The sequence below is a fragment of the Falco naumanni genome, unplaced genomic scaffold, assembly GCF_017639655.2.
Source record: "Falco naumanni isolate bFalNau1 unplaced genomic scaffold, bFalNau1.pat scaffold_46_arrow_pat_ctg1, whole genome shotgun sequence".
NCBI lineage: Eukaryota > Metazoa > Chordata > Aves > Falconiformes > Falconidae > Falco > Falco naumanni.
The window spans coordinates 174,712-193,522 of NW_024427526.1; the positions used below are offsets into that span (position 1 = coordinate 174,712).

The 18,811-nt window shown below is 50.1% G+C and overlaps 1 protein-coding gene across 1 annotated transcript; it reads left to right on the top strand.

Moving 5' to 3' along the window:
- The first annotated feature begins 833 nt into the window (after positions 1 to 833).
- Positions 834 to 16,671, top strand: LOC121082236 (olfactory receptor 14C36-like). The gene is made up of 5 exons (XM_040581590.1): positions 834 to 1,729; positions 6,652 to 6,678; positions 13,815 to 14,006; positions 14,306 to 14,398; positions 16,215 to 16,671. The coding sequence occupies exons 1-5, from the start codon at positions 834 to 836 to the stop codon at positions 16,669 to 16,671; spliced, it is 1,665 nt and encodes a 554-aa protein (XP_040437524.1).
- The last annotated feature ends 2,140 nt before the right edge of the window (positions 16,672 to 18,811 follow it).

Here is an 18,811-nt window from a genome sequence, read left to right on the forward strand (position 1 = left end):
AGTTGCCCTCCAGAATGGAAACCTGTCCCCTCGCACCCATTAGTGATCTGAAAGCCCCACGTAGAGGCGTAGAGTTTCTGTGATGGAGAAAACGCTGTTGGGGTGGGTGAAATGAGCTGTGTATCCTTTGCTGTGGGTGGGATGCTGAGTTCTGATGAAAGCCTACAACCTTTACTGGTCTGTGGTGGGTCAGTCTGTTCTCAGCAGTGCCTTGTGGTATTTCAGGGTAACATGGGAGTGTGGCCACCATTCATCTCAGGAAGGTGCAAGCCCACAGAAACCGGGAACCAGCAGGACAGACCACCTCCCCTCACTGGGCACTCACCCACAGGCAATCCTCTTGCCTCACAGACCTCACTCTGTTCCACCTGAGGGCAGCAAAAATGCTCTGAGTTTCTGACATCCGAGAATACGCAACAGGAGAGATGGGGGGAGCTGTGAAAAAAACTAAAACTCCCTTAAAATGCCTTCACCCTTCCCGTTCCTTAGCACTGGCGCTGCAGACGCTGACCAGCCCTTCTGCGTTGGCACTGGTTTCACAGGACAAAGTTAAACACCAGGACTGGTCCCTGCCCCCACCCACTGCTGCAGAGTGGGGCTGGCTGGTCAAGAGCCCGTGGGCAGATGCCCTGCTCTTCATCGCCCACACGGCCAGCACCAAGCAGGGCTGCAGCCACACAGCTGCAGGAAGGTCTCCGAGAAAAGAGAGGGATGTCTGTGTGTGACGGGGGGATGGTCTGTGGGAAATGGCTTTGATTTTGCTTGCAGAAGTCTCCCCTAAATTATCACTGTCTTTTTCTCCTGTGACAGGTCCATATGCCCAGAGGCAGCAGATGTCCAACAGCAGCTCCATCACCCAGTTCCTCCTCCTGGCATTGGCAGACACGCGGGAGCTGCAGCTCTTGCACTTCTGGCTCTCCCTGGGCATCTACCTGGCTGCCCTCATGGCCAACGGCCTCATCATCACCACCGTAGTGTGCGACCACCACCTGCACACCCCCATGTACTTCTTCCTCCTCAACCTCTCCCTCCTCGACCTGGGCTCCATCTCCACTATTGTCCCCAAAGCCATGGCCAACTCCCTCTGGGACACCAGGGACATCTCCTACTCAGGATGTGCTGCACAGCTCTTCCTGATTGTCTTTTTCCTTTCAGCAGAGTGTTCTCTCCTCACCGTCATGGCCTATGACCGCTTTGTGGCCATCTGCCAGCCCCTGCACTACGGGACCCTGCTGGGCAGCAGAGCTTGTGTCCACATGGCAGCAGCTGCCTGGGCCAGTGGGTTTCTCTGTGCTGCGCTGCACACGGCCAATACACTGTCACTGCCGCTCTGCCAAGGCAATGCCCTGGGACAGGTCTTCTGTGAAATCCCACAGATCCTCAAGCTCTCCTGCTCACACACCTACCTCAGGGAAGTGGGGCTACTTGTGGCTGCTGCCTCTTTATTATTTGGCTGTTTTGTTTTCATTGTGCTGTCCTACGTGCAGATCTTCAGGGCTGTGCTGAGGATCCCCTCTGAGCAGGGACGGCACAAAGCCTTTTCCACGTGCCTCCCTCACCTGGCCGTGGTCTCCCTCTTTGTCAGCACTGGCACATTTGCCTACCTGAAGCCCCCCTCCATCTCCTCCCCATCCCTGGACCTGGTGGTGTCAGTCCTGTACTCGGTGGTGCCTCCAGCACTGAACCCCCTCATCTACAGCATGAGGAACCAGGAGCTCAAGGGTGCAATGTGCAAACTGATAGCTGGATGTTTTTCTGAAGGAATAAATTTATGAATAGCATTTATAATGTAATTCATCACAGACCCAGACTGTCTTCTGAATTTGTTGTAGTTGCTCATGGTATTTCATTTCTGATAAAGGTGTCGTCCCCATTCTAATTCCTTCTGTGATTTTCTTTTCTGAAGGTGCCCTGCTCTCTCTTCATCTAACAAAGCCAAAGGGCCGTTAAACCACTATGTTTTTCCTGGGACTCTTTCTTCCAAGGCCTTTCTGGAGCTGCAGGGACAGTTCCTGTATCCACAGACGGAGGGGAAAAGGTTCCTGGCATGGCAGCAGTACCAGGGAACACCACCCCTTGGCTCTCCAGTGCTGTCCTCCTTCCACTTCCACACTCCCCTTCTGACCCCCTGCCTTGGTGTAAGGCCTGAGTGCTCTGGCAGCTTGGTCACCGCCGTGCTGCGTGGCAGTCCTGTGAGCGCAGGCAGGGGCAGGCAACGGGCACTCTGTGACGGTGCTGGCCTCCATCAAATGTTCTGGATTTGTGGAGACCACCTGAATGCAGCACTGCAACGTGCTTCCTTGAACCGAGGTCCCCGTGCCCATTGCTCATGACGAGGGCCATCTCCGCGAGGTGCCGAGCAGGGCGCGACACCCCCGGGCTGAGGTGCTGCCAGCCTCTGGCAGGGGCAGCAGGAGGCCAGGCAGTCACTGTGCCCGCTGCAGTGCTCTGCCTCCGCACGTGCCAGGGACGGGCTCGTGCCTCTGAGCCCCCCTGTGTGCGTGAGGCTGGGGTTCAACCACGCCAGCAGTGCATGAGGCCAGCTGAGGTGGGGACACCTCCCAGGGCACCGCCGTTCCTGTGTGTGACTGCAGGAACAAAGGCCACTGTCCCAGGGAGATTCATCTCACCCGCCTTGGGCAGGGTCATTGCAAGTGCCTCTGTCTGATCACGGCACCCTTTCTGGATGGTGCCCTCAAATGTGTCCGAGCAATCAGGGAGGTTCTGGGGTCCTGGCAAAAGGCAGACATCCAGCCTTTGTTCAGGAAAAGCAAGAAGGACAATTGGGAGAAATACAGGCTGGTCATCCTCACCGTAGTGTCTGGGGAAATGACGGTGGAAATACTCCTGCAGCCAGTTCCAGGTAGTTGTGGGACATCAAAGGGATTGCTGCACCCATACGTATTGAGGCAAGAAGGGGATGGTTTGTACCTGCACCTTTGCAAGGGGTTTGACTTTTTCTCCTGCACTTTCTGTATAGGCAGATGGGTGACTTCTGGAGTGAAGAAATGGAGGACACTGTGGGTGGGAAGTTGGCTGGCGGCTTGTGGCTATGTCTCGAGCTAGCTCAACGGCGTCAGGGAGCGAAACCCGACCTTGGGAGAGAGACACAGTTATGCTTGTTGGAAGGAAGCCATGGGAGCAAGAGGAGAACCTTGAAGATAGGGAGTGGTCTGCAGAGCTTGTGGCCTTGTAGATAAAGGGAGTTGCTGAGCTGCTGTGTCTGTAATAAAAAAAGAGCCCAGAGTGGAAAGTTGCTGAGCACAGTTACAGGCTGACACGTCAGCCCCCTGCAAAGGTATAAAAGGCTTGCTTGATTTTAATAAAGTGCCTTTGTGGTGTCTTCAAGTGTCTTCGTGCCTTCAATCCGCTCCCAGAGTCGGTGCATCATACGCCACAGGGGCTCAAGACCAAATGTCACCAGTGGTCAAGTCCTCCTGGTGGCCACTGACTAGTGACATCTTCCAGTGCAAGCAGTTGGGCCAACTGTGTTGAATGTCTTGATTGTCTCCCAGTACAAGCTGACAAAGTGGCTTTTCAGACCCTTCTGTGGATGATGCCAAAGTGGGCAGAGCCCTTGAGAGATGCCATCCAGTTCACCCTGCCTTGATCAGGACAGCTGGACAAGGGGATTTACAGGGGCCTCTCCCAACCTGAGATATTCTAGGACTCATTGACTCACTTCCCTGGAGAGCTCAGTTGGGATGGGATAGCAGGGGGAAGAAGGGAAAACAGAGGCGCAGAAGCAGAGACAAAACAGTGTCCAGTAGAAACAGAGCAGTTCCCCTGAGGACTGTTCTTCCACCCAAACGGTAGGTAGGAAATCCATGAGATAAATTGGCTGAGAGAAGCTTCCCTTTATCTGCTGGGTGCTGGGCCACGGGGAGGGTGACGGCTGAGGACGGTATCTCGTGGTCAGTTGTGTCTCAGGGACTCACATTCCAGCAGGAAGCCAATGGCTGTGACGGGGGCAGTGAGGCCAGTTCTGCCTGCGGAGGGGACAGCCCAACAGCAGCAATGTGCCTGGGAAAGGGGCGGTGAGGTCACCTCTGCCTGAAACAGCGCGTAGGGCAGCCCCTGACTCACGGCTGGGACACGTGCTGTTAAGCTCCATCTGCCCGTGTCTCGGGCAGGCCAGCAGAAGGCCCCTGGGTGGCACATGGGCTGTGAGATCCCCTCTGCCTAAGGACCTGGGCTCACTCCACCGAGGGGCTTCTTTCTTGCTTGTCACGTCGCTGCTGCCTGAGAACATGGCAGCACAGCAGCAGGCACACCGCTTGCTCGTGTCTATGCGAGAAGCTGAAAGGCTCGCAGCCTTGGAAGAGCGCGGTGAGGCCGTGGCATGGTCAGGGGAAAGGCCACCAGGAGGGTGACGGGTCGGGATGCCCGCCTGAAGGGTGGTTTCCCAGGTGGTGGAGCTTTCCTTGGAGGTAGGGAAGAGCAGGAGGGAGAAGCACTGCCACCCAGTGCAGCTGGGAAAGTGGAGACTGGAGGTCAGGAGGAGGAAATGTCACTCAAGGGCTTGTGCTGTGGTGGGAGACGTCGTCCAGAAGGAGTGTGAGATCAGTCCATGTGTGTGTGTTTGCAGGAACAGCGTGTGAGGGTGGGCAGACATCGGTGCATGTGTGGCAAGGGCAGGGTGAGAGCAAGGTGGGGAAGCCAGATGGGTGCCTGCAGCCTGCCGGGGAAAAGCAGCAGCCGTGGGACAGCGTAGGACAGCGTGAGATGGAAGGCAAAGGGCACGGGCAAGGCTGGAAGTCACCAAGAGAACCCAAGGGTTGTCCCCTTGCGTACGGCCATTGTCTCTGCCACCAAGGCCTATGAGAAGGCGAGTTGTCCTCTGGCCCTGGGGCCTCATGGCCTCCTTGTGACCACTTGCACTGAATTCTTCTCCCTTGAGTGATACTGCCCAGTGAAAGTTCCCAGCATTGGCCACAGCCTGCCACCCTGAGGCCCGGCACCTGCACTCCGCTGCTCTCCTGCCTCACTGCCCCTGGGAGATGAGACTCCATCATTCCTTTGCTGCTGGAGCCAAGGTGGACAGGGGTGACACAGGGTTTCAGATCCAGCTGAGCATCACAGCTGTTGGCCCATCTGGCAGCAATGCTAAAATGCTGATGTAAAGAACCTACAGACACCTAAAGGAACATTGTCACTGTGCTGACCTGTGAACGTCGGGGTCAGTGGGTTGACCATTGGCTTCCATGAGCCCAGCAAGCCTCTCCCTCACTGCCCCCCCCTCCTTCTTCACTCACTTGGTGTTTGTAGGGCTGTTCCTGTGCCTTGTTTCTCACGCCTTTCTCTTACAAATGCTGCACACTGTCTTATGGCCTTTCTTGCATTGGTTTTTCACAGAGAGAATTCACAGCTAGAATTACTTATGAGCTCAGGGAGGTAGCAGGTCCATTTCAGAGCCAGCTGAATGTGGCTTTCTTGGCCATGGGGCCAACTCTTGACCTCTTCTCACCTTTGTCAGCCCTACAAACCCCATGACCGCTCCCAAACCCTTGCCATGTAAACCCACGGGGTCAGAAAAGTCCCCAGTAAGATGTGAGGTCATTGATCCTAAGGCTTCCTCAGGCTGGTTAAGTAAGAGTTTGGCCCCTTGCTCTCCCTGATTTAGGTTCTTTATGGCAGAGAAGGGACGCGTTGGACCTCAGCTGTGGCACCAGGGCCAAGATCAAACATGTAACAAAAATAGCGGGTACCAAGTACCCAAAGTCCAATGCATGCTAAATTTTGCTGCAGAGCATACTGGGGTGGTTGGCAGGTGGCACTGTAACGGTGAAATGAGATGTCCCTAAGGAGAGGAAACCCAGCTGTCCTCAAGACCAGAGGGACAAAGGGCTGGACTGTGCAGTGCTGGCAGGAGAGGACATGTCTGTCTGTGTTGCCTCTGCAGCCCCAGAGGACATGTGGTGCAGGTGAACCTCATGTCCAGGGAGGACAAAGTGCTTTGGAAAGTGTCCTTGGCTACGGACATGCCGTGATCCAGGAACACTGTGAAAACCGTTGGTCTGTTTCTCTAAATGCATTACCCCAGGGGTGACTATCAAGACTCCTGGCTATACTGGGGAGGCACCAGAAGCCTGGGGGTTAGTCAGAGTGGTGCCCACCTACAAGAAACGTAGAAAAGAGGATCCTAGGACTGTCAACCTGATCTTAGTGCCAGGAAGGTTGTGGAGCTGATCATCCTGAACAACAGCCAACAGCAAGCATAGGACAACCAGGAGGTCAGGACGAGCTAGCACAGATCTATGAAAGGCAGGTCCTGCTTGATGAATCTGATCTCATTTTGTGACAAGGTGGCCTGCCTAGCGGATGAGGGAAAGCCTGGGGGTGTTCTCTACCTGGACCTTAAAAAAGCCTTGGACAACATCTCCCACTGCATTCTCCTGGAGAACCTGGCTGCTCATGGCTTCGGTGGGTGTTCTCCACGCTGGGTTAAAGCTGGCTGGACAGCCAAGCCCCAAGAGGGGTAGTAAATGGAGTGACACCCACGTGACGACCCATAAGTACTGGTGATCCATGGGCTCAGTGTTGAGGCCAGTCCTGCTTCAGAACTTTATCAGTGGTCTGGATTGAGTGCACCCTCAGTGAGTTTGCATACAACATCAAGTGGGGTGGAAGTGCTGATCTCCTTGAGGGCAGGAAGGCTCTGCAGAGGGGTCTGCACAGGTTGGAGTGTTCAGCTGAGTCCAGTTGTATGAAGTTCATCCAGGAGAAGTGCCAGTTCTGCACATGGCTCACCACACCCCCACATAACTCTACAGGCTTGGGGCAGAGTGGCTGGAAGGGTGCCTGCTGGGGAAGTACCCTGAGGGTGAGGATTGACAGATGATTGAGCATGAGCCAGCAGTTGTGTGCAGATGACCAAGAAGGCCAATAGCATCGTGTCTGGTATGAGAAACAGTGTGGCCAGCAGGACCAGGGCAGTGATGGACCCCCTGTACTCGGCACTGCTGAGGCCACACCTCAAACCAAGCGTTTGTGGTTTGGGCCATTCAGTTCAAGAGAAACGTTGAGGTGCTGGAGTGTATCCAGAGAAGGGCAACAAGGCTGGTGAAGGGTCTGGAGCCTTGCTTGGATGAAGAGGGTCTGAGAGGACTTGGCTTGTTCAGTCTAGAGCAGGCGAGGCTTCAGGGAGACCTTTATGCTCTCTAGAAGTACCTGAAAGGAGGTTGTAGATGAGTGGGGGTAGGTCTCTTCTGCCAGATAACAAGTGACAGGACAAGAGGCAAGAGCCTCAAGTTACACCGGGAGAGGTTCAGATTGGATATGAGGAAAAACATCTTCACTGCAAGGGTGGTCAAGCATTGGAACAGGCTGCCCAGGGAGCTGGGGGAATCTCCAGCCCTGGAGGTGTTTCAGAAATACACAGTTGCAGTGCTTAGGGACATGGTTCAGTGATGATTTACTGATACTCAGGTTACGGTTGGATGTGATGATCTTTAAGGTCCTTTCCAACCTCAATGATTCTGTTTCTGTGCTTCTATGGTATTGGAAGCCTACCTAGACCAGTTACTGAGCAGGCTGCTCTAGCTGACCCTGCCTCAGCTGCGCAGTTAAAGGTCAGTCCAACCAAAAAACAAACCATAGAGATATAAGAGCATCTATAGAATGTGTCAACACAAATAGAGGAGCTCATCTGAAGAATGTTTCTCCACTCAAATGGATTGCGGGAAAGGTATTTGATAAATCTGAGAAAAACAAACTTGTTTTTCGGTGGTCACATCCCTGGACAAAAGGAGGGTGATGGAGGGGTCTGGTATTAGGAGGGCACCTGGGTCTCAGGAACTCCTCATGCAGGAGGACGTGCCTGGCTGTGAGGGGCCTGTGAGGTCAGTTCTGCCTCTGGAGGTGACAGGCCAGCATCAGGAACGTGGCTGGGACAGTCCCTCTGCCAAGGGACCCCACAGGCCCCATCCAGGAGAAGGGCTGGGATAGGGCTTGTCATGTCCATTTTGCCTGTGGACATGACAGGACAGCAGCAGGCACAGGGCTTGGTCATGTCTCTGGAAAAAGCTGAAAGGCCAGCAGCAGCCATGTAGTTTGGAAGACCGTGTGGAGGTGACTTCACTTTTTTGAGGGGAAAGACCACAAAAAAACCCCTAACAGGTTGGGTTCCCTGCTTGAAGCGTAGTTTCTGAGATGGTAAAGCTTTGCTGGGCAGTGGGAAAAATCTCAAGAGAGGAAAAAATGTGACAAAGGAAAGCTCTGATGGTGGAGAGTGACTATGGGGAGGAAGAACTGTCACTCCAGGGGTCCTGCTGCGGTGCAAGAGCTCAGCCAGAGGGAGCCTGGATCAGCCAGCCCATGGCAATGTTGGGGTGAGAGCAAGGCAGGGCAGCGAGATGGTGCCTACAGCCTGCAGGGAAACAGGGGCAGGGCTCCAACTGCCGCGATGAGAGACGGGACGCTGCTTGATGCAAGCAAATGTCGATTTATTGTATACAATCACAAGTTTATATACGTTATCAGAGGCCGCGCGCTTTAAACAGATTGGTTCTTTAAACTACACATTACATACTAGGCAATCCCTCATTGGTTAACTACAAACAAAGAACGCTTTAAGTAAGTTTCAACAGTCATCAATCAGCACAAAGTTGTTACTTCTCTTTTGGGCCATCTGTTCCTCATTCCCTTATCTTTACTCAGCCTGACTCCTCCTGTCAGTTGTTACCTATTCACATGCCTTGTCCTCCCGAGGTTTGTAGCCATCCTGCCAAGGTTTTATGGCCGTCCTCCCAAGGTTGATGGCCCACAAGCTCCAGCACATCCCCGCTTATCAGCTGGACCGTACTTGGAGACTTGCCTCTCAGGCCCTGTCCCACATCTCCCCCTTCCTGTTGCACAAAAAGAACTTTCTTCACAGACTGTGTTATCCACTTTTGTAGACACTGCAACAAACAGGGTAAAAAGAGTAACAAGAAGACACAAACGGCTAAGGCATAAACAATCGTCTTCACTAAACTTCTTAACCATCCCGACAGTCCCCATCCTCCAAAAAGTTTATCCAACCAATCCCAGCTGTTGTCTTGTGAAAGTTTAAAGACTCCAGCTTTAAGTTGTTGAAATGCTGGCATGAACCGATTCCGAGTGGTCAGAGAGATTCATGCAGCACATGCCATCAAAATCCTCACAGCCGTGTCCTTGCGCTAAAAGCAAAAAATCTATAGTGGCCCTATTTTGCAATGAAGCATGGCGAACCCTGTCTACATCTAATAAAAGACCAGACAATACATTGCTAGTAGCATTCCCTGGTTGAGCAAGCCAGCAGCCAAGCTTATCTAAAGTTGCTAATGCTTTTCCAGCGGCCGCTCCAGGTATAAAAAGGGAGGCAGCAAAGCGTTGACTAAAAGACCAAAACTCCACGTGGTCTTCACAATCGGGTGCATATGCATGAATGCTACACTTTGCCCTATGAGAGAGACGGTGCTGTAAAATCAGAGATGTATTAGGAGTCAGGACAGAAAGGCGGCCGAGGCTACGTGGACCTCCTGTTATGAGAAGGGATGATGGGCCACGCTCTGTCCCCACAAATAAAAAATACTCCCGATGGTAATGACAAGGGGGCATTGCTAGACTTGGACAAGTTTGTTGCCGTGTAATTACACCAAACACTAGCATTCTTAAAAACGGGATGGGCAGGAGAGACATGCCATGCTTTGGACTGATTTTTCCCTGTATAGTTCAACTTCACACAAATACCCATTTTCACTGATCCAAGAAGCTCAATCTCTTGTGGTTCTAGGGTAGCCTGTGGGAGACAGGGGACCCATATGTCCCAATTCTCTGTCAGATTTTGTGACCGGTTTGGAAAAATTGCTTTTAAATTTGTAGGTACCGGCCACTCATCTAGCGGTAGGCCCACGAGGCATGTGGAAAAGGGGTTATTAGGTGAAGCAGTGGCAAGACACCAAGTGTCTTGTCTGGTCACATTTGCCAATGTAACCCATACATTAACCTTAGGAAGTGCAGGAAGAAATGGGTAGCCTTGCACAATCCCTACTGTCACCATGAAGATAAGCACTATTTCAAAAATTGTTTCTGGCCTGCCCTTAGCTTCCATGCAAATCGTTTTTCACATTTTTCTTTAGTCTGCTCCCAGTCCTGTTTAAGAACAGTCCAAACAGCAGGCACCAGGTTAGTCTTACTGCACTCAAAACCACAGACCAGGACTCTTTCTGCTTGTTTATATACAGATAGGGTCCAGTCCCGGGAATATTCCCAATATCTTTGTTCTTCTGCTGACTCGTGACCTGAAGTAAGCAGAATTTTAACAGTATTAATTCCATTAACAAGACAGCCTTCACACCATCGTTTGGCTAATACTACTCTACACCACCATTCCTTTTTACAGTTAGAGCACACACATAAGACCCAAGGCTTACAGTGCCCACATACAGTACATGAAATTCCCGTGACTGATACTTCTCTACGTTGATTCATTTAGTCATTTTCAGTCCACAGCGTTCAGTTTATACTGCTTCTTCAGTTATTCGTGATCCCAGAAGGTTCAGAAGCTTGTTGATCGAGGTGATGATCCAGGGGATGATCCGGAGGATGATCGGAGTCCTCACCCATTGATTGTGGTAGGGATTCACGGAAGGGTCGTATGTTCTTCGCCAGAATCCACCCGGGGCATTTTTCTGTGGAAACACAAGCATAACCTCTTCCCCATGTCACAAGAGGATATGGTCCCATAATCTTACCTGTTTCTGGATCACGGACCAACACCGGAGGTTTAATTCATGCCTCAAGTGAAGCATTCGCATTAAAATGCCCAACTATCGGAGGATTATTATCTATTAAAGAACAATTCAAAAAACTGAAAACACACAGAGCTTTCTTTAGTCGTTCCTCAGGGGTTGCAGTCCCCATCCCCCCTTTTTGTTGTTGTAGTAAGCGTTTCAAAGACTGATGAGAGCGTTCAATCAAAGATTGGCCTGTGGGGGAATGAGGAGTACCGGTAATGTGAGTTATGCCCCATGAGTCAAGAAAGCCCTTTGTTGCAGCTGAGATATATGCGGGACTGTTGTCCGTTTTTATTTGGGAGGGTATGCCCAAGGTGGCAATAGCATGCATCAAATGCTTGCGGACATCACGAGCTTTCTCTCCTGTGTGACAAGAAGAAAAGAGAGCACCTGAAAAGGTGTCAATAGAGGAATGGGCATAGTTAATTTACCAAACTCTGGATAATGTGTAACGTCCATTTGCCATAGTTGTAAGCTCTGTAGTCCTCTAGGATTAACCCCTCCTGCTATGGACCAAAAGAATGCCTTTGACAGTCAGGACAGACGGCGATGATACTGGACGCTTGTTGGGAGGTGAGCCCAAACTGCCGTTTGAGACCTCCAGCATTCTGGTGAAAGAAAGAATGGCTTAGTTTAGCCTGTGCTAGGCGATCTGGTAGGACTCGTACTGGTAATGTGAGCATATCAGCTCGTCGATTCCCTTCTGCAATAAAGCCAGGTAAAGAGGTATGTGCCCTGACATGCATAACAAAATAGGGGTGAGGGCGAGAGTCTAAGAGAAAGACAAGCTCTTGTGATAAGGCAAACAGTTCAGAATGTGAGACATCACGTAGTACAGATGCTTCAGCTTGTTCTACAATCCCTGCAACATAAGCTGAATCCGTAACAAGATTAAGCGGTGTGGACCACCTTCGAAAAACTCGAACAACTGCAGCCAGTTCCACTATCTGAGGAGAACCAGAAACAGTTTCTATGTCCGAGCCCCATCAGCCACGCTGGTCATCCCACCATAAAATGACTGATTTGTGCGATTTTCCAGACCCGTCTGTAAACACAGTACAAGCTTGTAATGGCTGATTGCTCCTTTTTGGCTTGGATATTAAGTGAAAGTCAATATTAAGCAGCTTATGCGAAGGTGGGTGGGATGTGAGTTGACCTCTATAGTCCGCCAATGCCATAACAAAGGCGTCTGACTGCTGATAAAGCCATTGTAAATACGTGCTTGTCACAGGTAAACAGATACGAGCGAAATCTACTCCTGATAGTGTTAACAAGCCTTGTCTGGCTTTAATTACCAGTAAAGCAAACATCTCATGCTGTGTTGAAATAGTTTTTGTAGGTTGATTTGATAAAAAAAAACCCCATTCGATAAGCAACAGAGGGTCTGATGTCTGAGAATCCCATTGAAATATTAATGCATGAGGCTGTCGAGTGGGATTCAAAATAATCAAATGAAAAGGTGATTCAGGAGCCCAGCGATGTACTTGTCTGTGAGTGATTGCAGTAGCAACCTTTAGCAAAGAGTCAATGGCTTCAAGACCAAGACTGCGGGGGGAACACAAGTCGGTATTCCCTTTAAGCAGTTCAAATAAAGGACTCAGGTCTTCATTAGAAATTCCCAACCCCAGCCAGACCCAATTAATTGTTCCCAGCAATTTCTGTACGTCATGCAAGTTTTTTATGTCTGTCTGTATCTGTAAAGGCTGGGGAACTATAGTTTGAGTCCTTATATGCCATCCTAAGTACTTCCATGGGGGTATTTTTTGAATTTTTTCTGGCACAATACAGAGGCCTACTGAATTAACAGCAGCTGCGACAAGGGCTACAGCTTCCTCCGTGACCTCGTGATGTTGTGCGGCCACTGGGATGTCGTCCATATGATGGTACACCACTGGCAGATTGTGGCACTGTTCTTCATTCCTTGTGGCAGCACAGCCCACTGGTATCTTAGCAACGGGGTTTGCATGTTGATGCTAGGGACTGAAAAGGCAAATTTAGGATCATCATCTGGGTGGAGTGGGATATTAAAAAAACAGTCTTTGAGATCAATAACGGTCAAATGCCAATGTCGAGGAATCATAGTGGGGGACGGGAGTCCTGGTTGGAGGGCTCCCATGTCTTCCATAGCATCATTAACTTTTTCTGAGTTCGTGGAGCAAGCGCCACTTGCCAGTTTGTTTCTTTATAACAAAAAGAGGTGAGCTCCACGGACAGTGGAAGGCAAAATATGCCCTTTTGTTAGCTGTTCCATAACTAGTTTCTGGAGGGCACAAAGCTTTTCCAGTGGTAGGGGCCATTGATCTACCCAAATAGGGGTATCGACTTTCCATGCCAATTTTAGGGTATCGCGCATTTCAATAGCCCCGCCTAAAAACGGGTCCCGAGAAATCTGTGGACAATAAGTGAACCGAGGGATCGAGTGACATTACTGTGTGGGAGGTTGCTAGGTCCAATCCGGTGCTACCGGTTGCTGCTGGACGAAGACTCGAGGTGCTGTTGCTTCTCTCCGTTGGGGTTGGAATGTCGGCTGCGGCACTTGTATCTGCACGCGTCGCTGCCCCGCGCTCTGCGATCGGTTTCCCTGTTTTGGTTGACCTTGGAAATCATTCTTAGAATGACATTGATTAGCATGATGATGCCCTTTTCGGCATACAGGGCAGTACCCAGGGGTTTGGTGTTTAGCTCCTTTATTCATAGCCAGGCAATCCTTTCTTAAGTGACCTGGTTTGCCACAGCCGTAACAAATTACTGACAGACCACATACAGCTGCAAAGGCAGCATCCATAACCTCAAATTTGTGATCCACAGTGCTGATTCTATTGCAGGCTTCTATCATGTCAGTCAGTGTGGGGTTTGGATGAGGGAGAGATTGCGACAGTTTTTTGCAATCTGCATTAGCATTTTCCACAGCCAATTTCAATAACAATATTCCCCGCGCTTCCGTGTTATCCACCTGACGCGCTAAAGCATTTTTTAGTCTGTCAATAAATTCCATATAGGACTCACGGGGTCCTTGAGTAACACTTATAAAAGCTTTCTGCGGCTTTTGTGAGTCAGGGATTTTAAGAAGAGCCTTTTTTGCTTCCTCACGGACTGCTTCGAGAGCCTCCTGATGGATGTCCGGAGCTTGGGCTGCCGGGTCAGAGTGCCGACCTGTACCAGTAAGGTGTTGTATGGTCAGCACGGCCATAGCGGCATTGCCGTGACCCACATAGGTGAGGAGGAGTGCCTGAAGCCCCCCCCTCCAATGTGAGTCCCATAGCGCGTATTGAGTCGGAGCTAATAACAGCTGCACTAGAGACTTACAATCATGAGGAGTCAACAGACTTGCAGAATAAGGAGAGGAAAGCCCATGCTCGGTAACAGTGTGATGCAGTTCTTAATTACCGGAAAAGACAAGGCCTCCCACTGTGGCCCCCGACCCTGAAAAAGCACAGGGGCCACTGTTGTTTTAGCAATGCCCAGGTCTCCTTCTTTCAAGGCTTGGCGTCTTATGCTAGCCCATTCATTGTGTGGGTCAGGGGGGTATAAATCTGGCTCTTTTTCAGGGTCCACCGGCCCCGGATCAAAGGGGTCTTCCTGTGGCGGGTAACCTGTGGCAAAAACCTTCAAGGGGTTGGGGGGTTTCAGGTTCTGCAGCGGTAACGGAGTTACTGTAGGAGAGTTTCCTTCCCCCCCCGGCTTTTTCTCTGTGACTTTTTTCCTGTGCTTTTCCACCATGGGAGCATGCACTGCGCTTTGGCATCCCCAGATGTAGCCGCATCCCATCGTTTTACCCTTACATCATCCCAAAGCTCTTGTGTAAAAATATTAGATGCAGTCACAGTGGGTAATTTTACCTGTACCCATCTAAGGATTGCCTTGAGATCATGCCCAGGAATATTCTTTTTGTGCTTATTAAGGAGAGCTTTCATAAGCTCAGATAATCTCTTTCGGGGGAAGACCCCTGATTGCCCATGTTTCCCACAACTCACCTCTAAATTCCAGAGGGACATTTTTTTTCAATTCCTGCTTCCTTTCGCCAGCTCATTCAACGTTGACTCGTGACCTGCTGCTCAGCCTGGTGGCTCATAGACCCATCATGTCGGGGTCACCAAATTGCCGCGATGAGAGACGGGACGCTGCTTGATGCAAGCAAATGTCGATTTATTGTATACAATCACAAGTTTATATACGTTATCAGAGGCCGCGCGCTTTAAACAGATTGGTTCTTTAAACTACACATTACATACTAGGCAATCCCTCATTGGTTAACTACAAACAAAGAACACTTTAAGTAAGTTTCAACAGTCATCAAATATAAAATCAATTTTAAAATCTCCGTTCAGAAGTATAATTCAAGAAATACTTGAAAAATAAAGTTAGCTTGAAGCTTTAATTTAGATGCTCTTTCTGTTCCAGTGATATAAAAAGTTTAAAAAAGCCAAAGGCAATTTTAAAGTTCTGAACATGGACTAATGCAAGCTCAAAACCCAAAAAGAAACCAAACTGATGTTTGACTAGGAATATTTGCAAATATTTTAGTGGAAAATCCCTGACCATTAACAATTTTCTGTCCAAACAACAACTGCCCTTATGCAACCAACCAGTCCATACATTTTCTGAAGAATACCTCATTGATATCAAAGAATTAACAAAGGGAAAAAATTAGTTCTAAGCTATATACATTCATAAGTGGATTTTTCAATAGTTACATACAGATTTACACACTAAGCCATAATGGCTTGTAGGTGATACACACAAGAAGAGTACGTTGCTTATCTGTCTGAATGTCTATGCTAAATTTGACAACTATGCCACAAGCCAAGCCTACATGGGTGCTGTGTGTTATGCACGTTCCTTAACAAACAGTAGAACAGACAAATTCCCAAGATCTAGTCCCCAACCTAATTATATTATTTTGTAGCCAATTAAGGAAAATAACACAAATGTGCATATCTACATGTGCACACACCTTTTAGTTCAGAACCAATCTGTGATAAAAGGCCTTTGCCTTATGGCATCATTGAAAGGGAAAAACGCATGGGAACAAAAAACTCTGACGACAGAAGCAATAAGCTCTCTCGACTTTATCGAACAACAGGTGTCATCAAACACGCTCGCCGGGTGGAACCCGACTATACCACTTGATCTGTATGTGCACTTCACGGAAGGGGGGGGGAGTAGGAGCGCTGGCCCAAGGCCCCCCTGAAAAAGCTCAGCCAATACAATGGATAGTCCTGGGAAAAACGTCACGTGCCTTCTCTCCAGGAGTCGAGTGCCTCGGTAACCTCATCATGAAAGGCAGAAAACTCGCCCTAAGACATCTGGGAACCAAACCTGCCAGAATATACCTGCCCTTTCGCAAACAGCTCCCAACACAATCAGTGGCAATGTCAGAATATCTAGCTATAGCCCTCGTCGGATTTGGGGGAGAAGTCCGGTATGCCACAACCGCCCCCCGGACTCAAATGCTAGCTATTGTCGACGTCGACCTCCCACAGAAGATCATGGACCGGCCCCAACAGGGACCAACGGTCTTCACAGACGCATCCTCAGCGACCTCAACCGCGGCAGCAGTATGGCAATCGGGAGGAGAATGGCACTGCGTCAAAATGACCGATCGTGCGATCTCAGTCCAACAGCTGGAAGCTACAGCCGTAGTGCTGGCGTGCGGACTGTTCCCGACATACATCTCAACATAGTAACTGATTCAATGTTTGTGGCCAAGCTTTGCTTAGCCATGTCAGGGCCCGGCGTGTCAACATCCACAACAGCTCTGATGCTAGAAGAAGCGCTTTTTTCCCGAAAGGGCACTATATCGGTTATCCACGTCAACAGCCATAACCCAATCAAAGGGTTCTTCCAAATCGGCAACGACAAAGCAGATGCCGCTGCAAAAGGCTTGTGGACACTAAGAGATGCCCGCCAATGACATGAGTCCCTCCACATCGGAGCTAAAGCGCTAGCAAAGAGATGTGGGGTTTTGGCCACTGACGCGAAACATATAGTAGCTACATGTCCCCACTGTCAAAAAGCACCATTGTGGTCTAGTGGAGTCAACCCCACTAGAGTACCAATATGATATGGCAAATCAAACTCTGAAATCTAAATTAGAGGTATTAGCAAAACCAGAAGGTTTTACCAACGCCATTCCCTCAGGGGACCAGGCACGCTTACTACGGACTGCCCTGTTAGCACTAAACCAGTTCCCCAGGGGAGACGAGGTGAATAGCCCTGCCCAGAAGCACTGGGCCACTCGAGCGCTAGAAGAAGGCCCGTCGGTCATGATCAGAAATGAGCTAGGAGGGTGGGAACAAGGGTGGAAATTAGTTCTGACAGGGCGAGGGTATGCTGCGGTCAGAAAAGACAACAGAATCAAATGGTGTCCACTTAAGTCTATCAAGCCAGACCTTCAGAATAAAACTAATGAAAACCGTGAGGTTTTGTCTGCAGGACCGGATCATCGGACACCCCCGTAACCCATATACCCTGGTGACAAGAGAAGATGACGAGTCGGCAAGCAGCCTGTCCGCATCTGAGGGCTCTGCACCGGCGGAGTCCAGACAACGGCGAAACAGCCCCCGCGGCGGGGGGGGCTGCAATGTTTTTGTGTGATTTCAATTTTGGGGTTCATAACGCCGTCTAGCGGCTTGTATGAACATCAGCCGTGGGAATGGGTACTGGCGAGATGGGAGGACCAGAAGATACTACGAAAGATTGTCACCCCGGGGCCCCCCAGCTTCCAAGTACATCTCTGTGACCTAATCCTCTCAACCCCCTGTTTGAATACTGTAATGTATTATATGTGTCCCAGCTCTAACCCCGGCAAATCTTATTGTAACGTCCCTTATCAGTATTACTGTTCTCACTGGGGCTGTGAAACCATCGCGTCTGGCTGGAAGGTAGCGAAATCAGACCCGTTTCTTAAGAGCAGTTGGGGGCCAACAGGCTGTACCCCTTGGACAGTAGACGGGATGGGAGGGCCAGTGTGCCGCTGCAAGGGGTTCAATAAAATATGTGACTGCCAATACATCTTCTTAAACGTAACCAATGAAAACGACCTGGGATGGACCATCGGTAAAACTTGGGGAAATAGATACTGGCTACCCGGCACAGATAGGGGGGGACTGTTTTTTATTAAAAAACAGGAAGTAGAAAGCGGTACAGCGATTGGCCCCAACGTCGTGATCAAAAGCGATAACCAGCAAAGAAAAGAAAGCTTGCCGACTTCCACCCCCGTCCCAACTGATCCCTTACCAACCAAGCAAATAGTTCCCTCAAGCCAACCAAACATGAACTCTCACCATTTGCCCGGCAAACCATTTTTTAGCGTGTTAGATGCCACCTTCCGGTCGCTGAATCAGTCAAACCCGGATCTCATGCATTCTTGTTGGTTATGTTATGACGTGTACCCTCCCTTCTACGAGGGCATTGCCCTCGATGCTTCCTTTGACTATTCATCAGACAGCAGTCCAACCCAGTGTAGGTGGGACACACCATGGAAAGGAATCACCTTGAACCAAGTCAGGGGCCTGGGCGTATGTATCGGTAATGCCACCCCAGCAAGCTGGGATAGTGCTGTTTGCGCAAAAACCGTTGCTGTTGACAAGACCCGTAACTGGCGATCCCGTCCGCACCCGGAATGTGGATCTGCCATCAATCAGGAGTAACCCCCTGTGTGTCCCTTAAACTTTTTGATGACTCTGCTGACTTTTGTGTACAAATTCTGATTGTTCCTAGGATCCTATACCATCCAGAAGAAGAAATGTACCGTTATTGGGGAGAAGCTAATAGCAGACTTCAAAAAAGAGAAGTACTGACAGCTGTAACTATAGCGACGCTGCTTGGTTTGGGAGCAGCTGGCACGGCAATGGGAGTGACCTCCCTGGTGACCCAGCAACGAGGCCTGTCTCAACTGCAAGCCGCCATCAATGAAGACCTACAAAAAATCGAGAAATCCATGACCTTTTTGGAGCGATCCCTCTCCTCGCTTTCAGAGGTTGTTTTGCAGAATAGACGGGGATTAGACCTCCTGTTTATGCAACAAGGAGGCCTCTGTGCCGCCCTGAAAG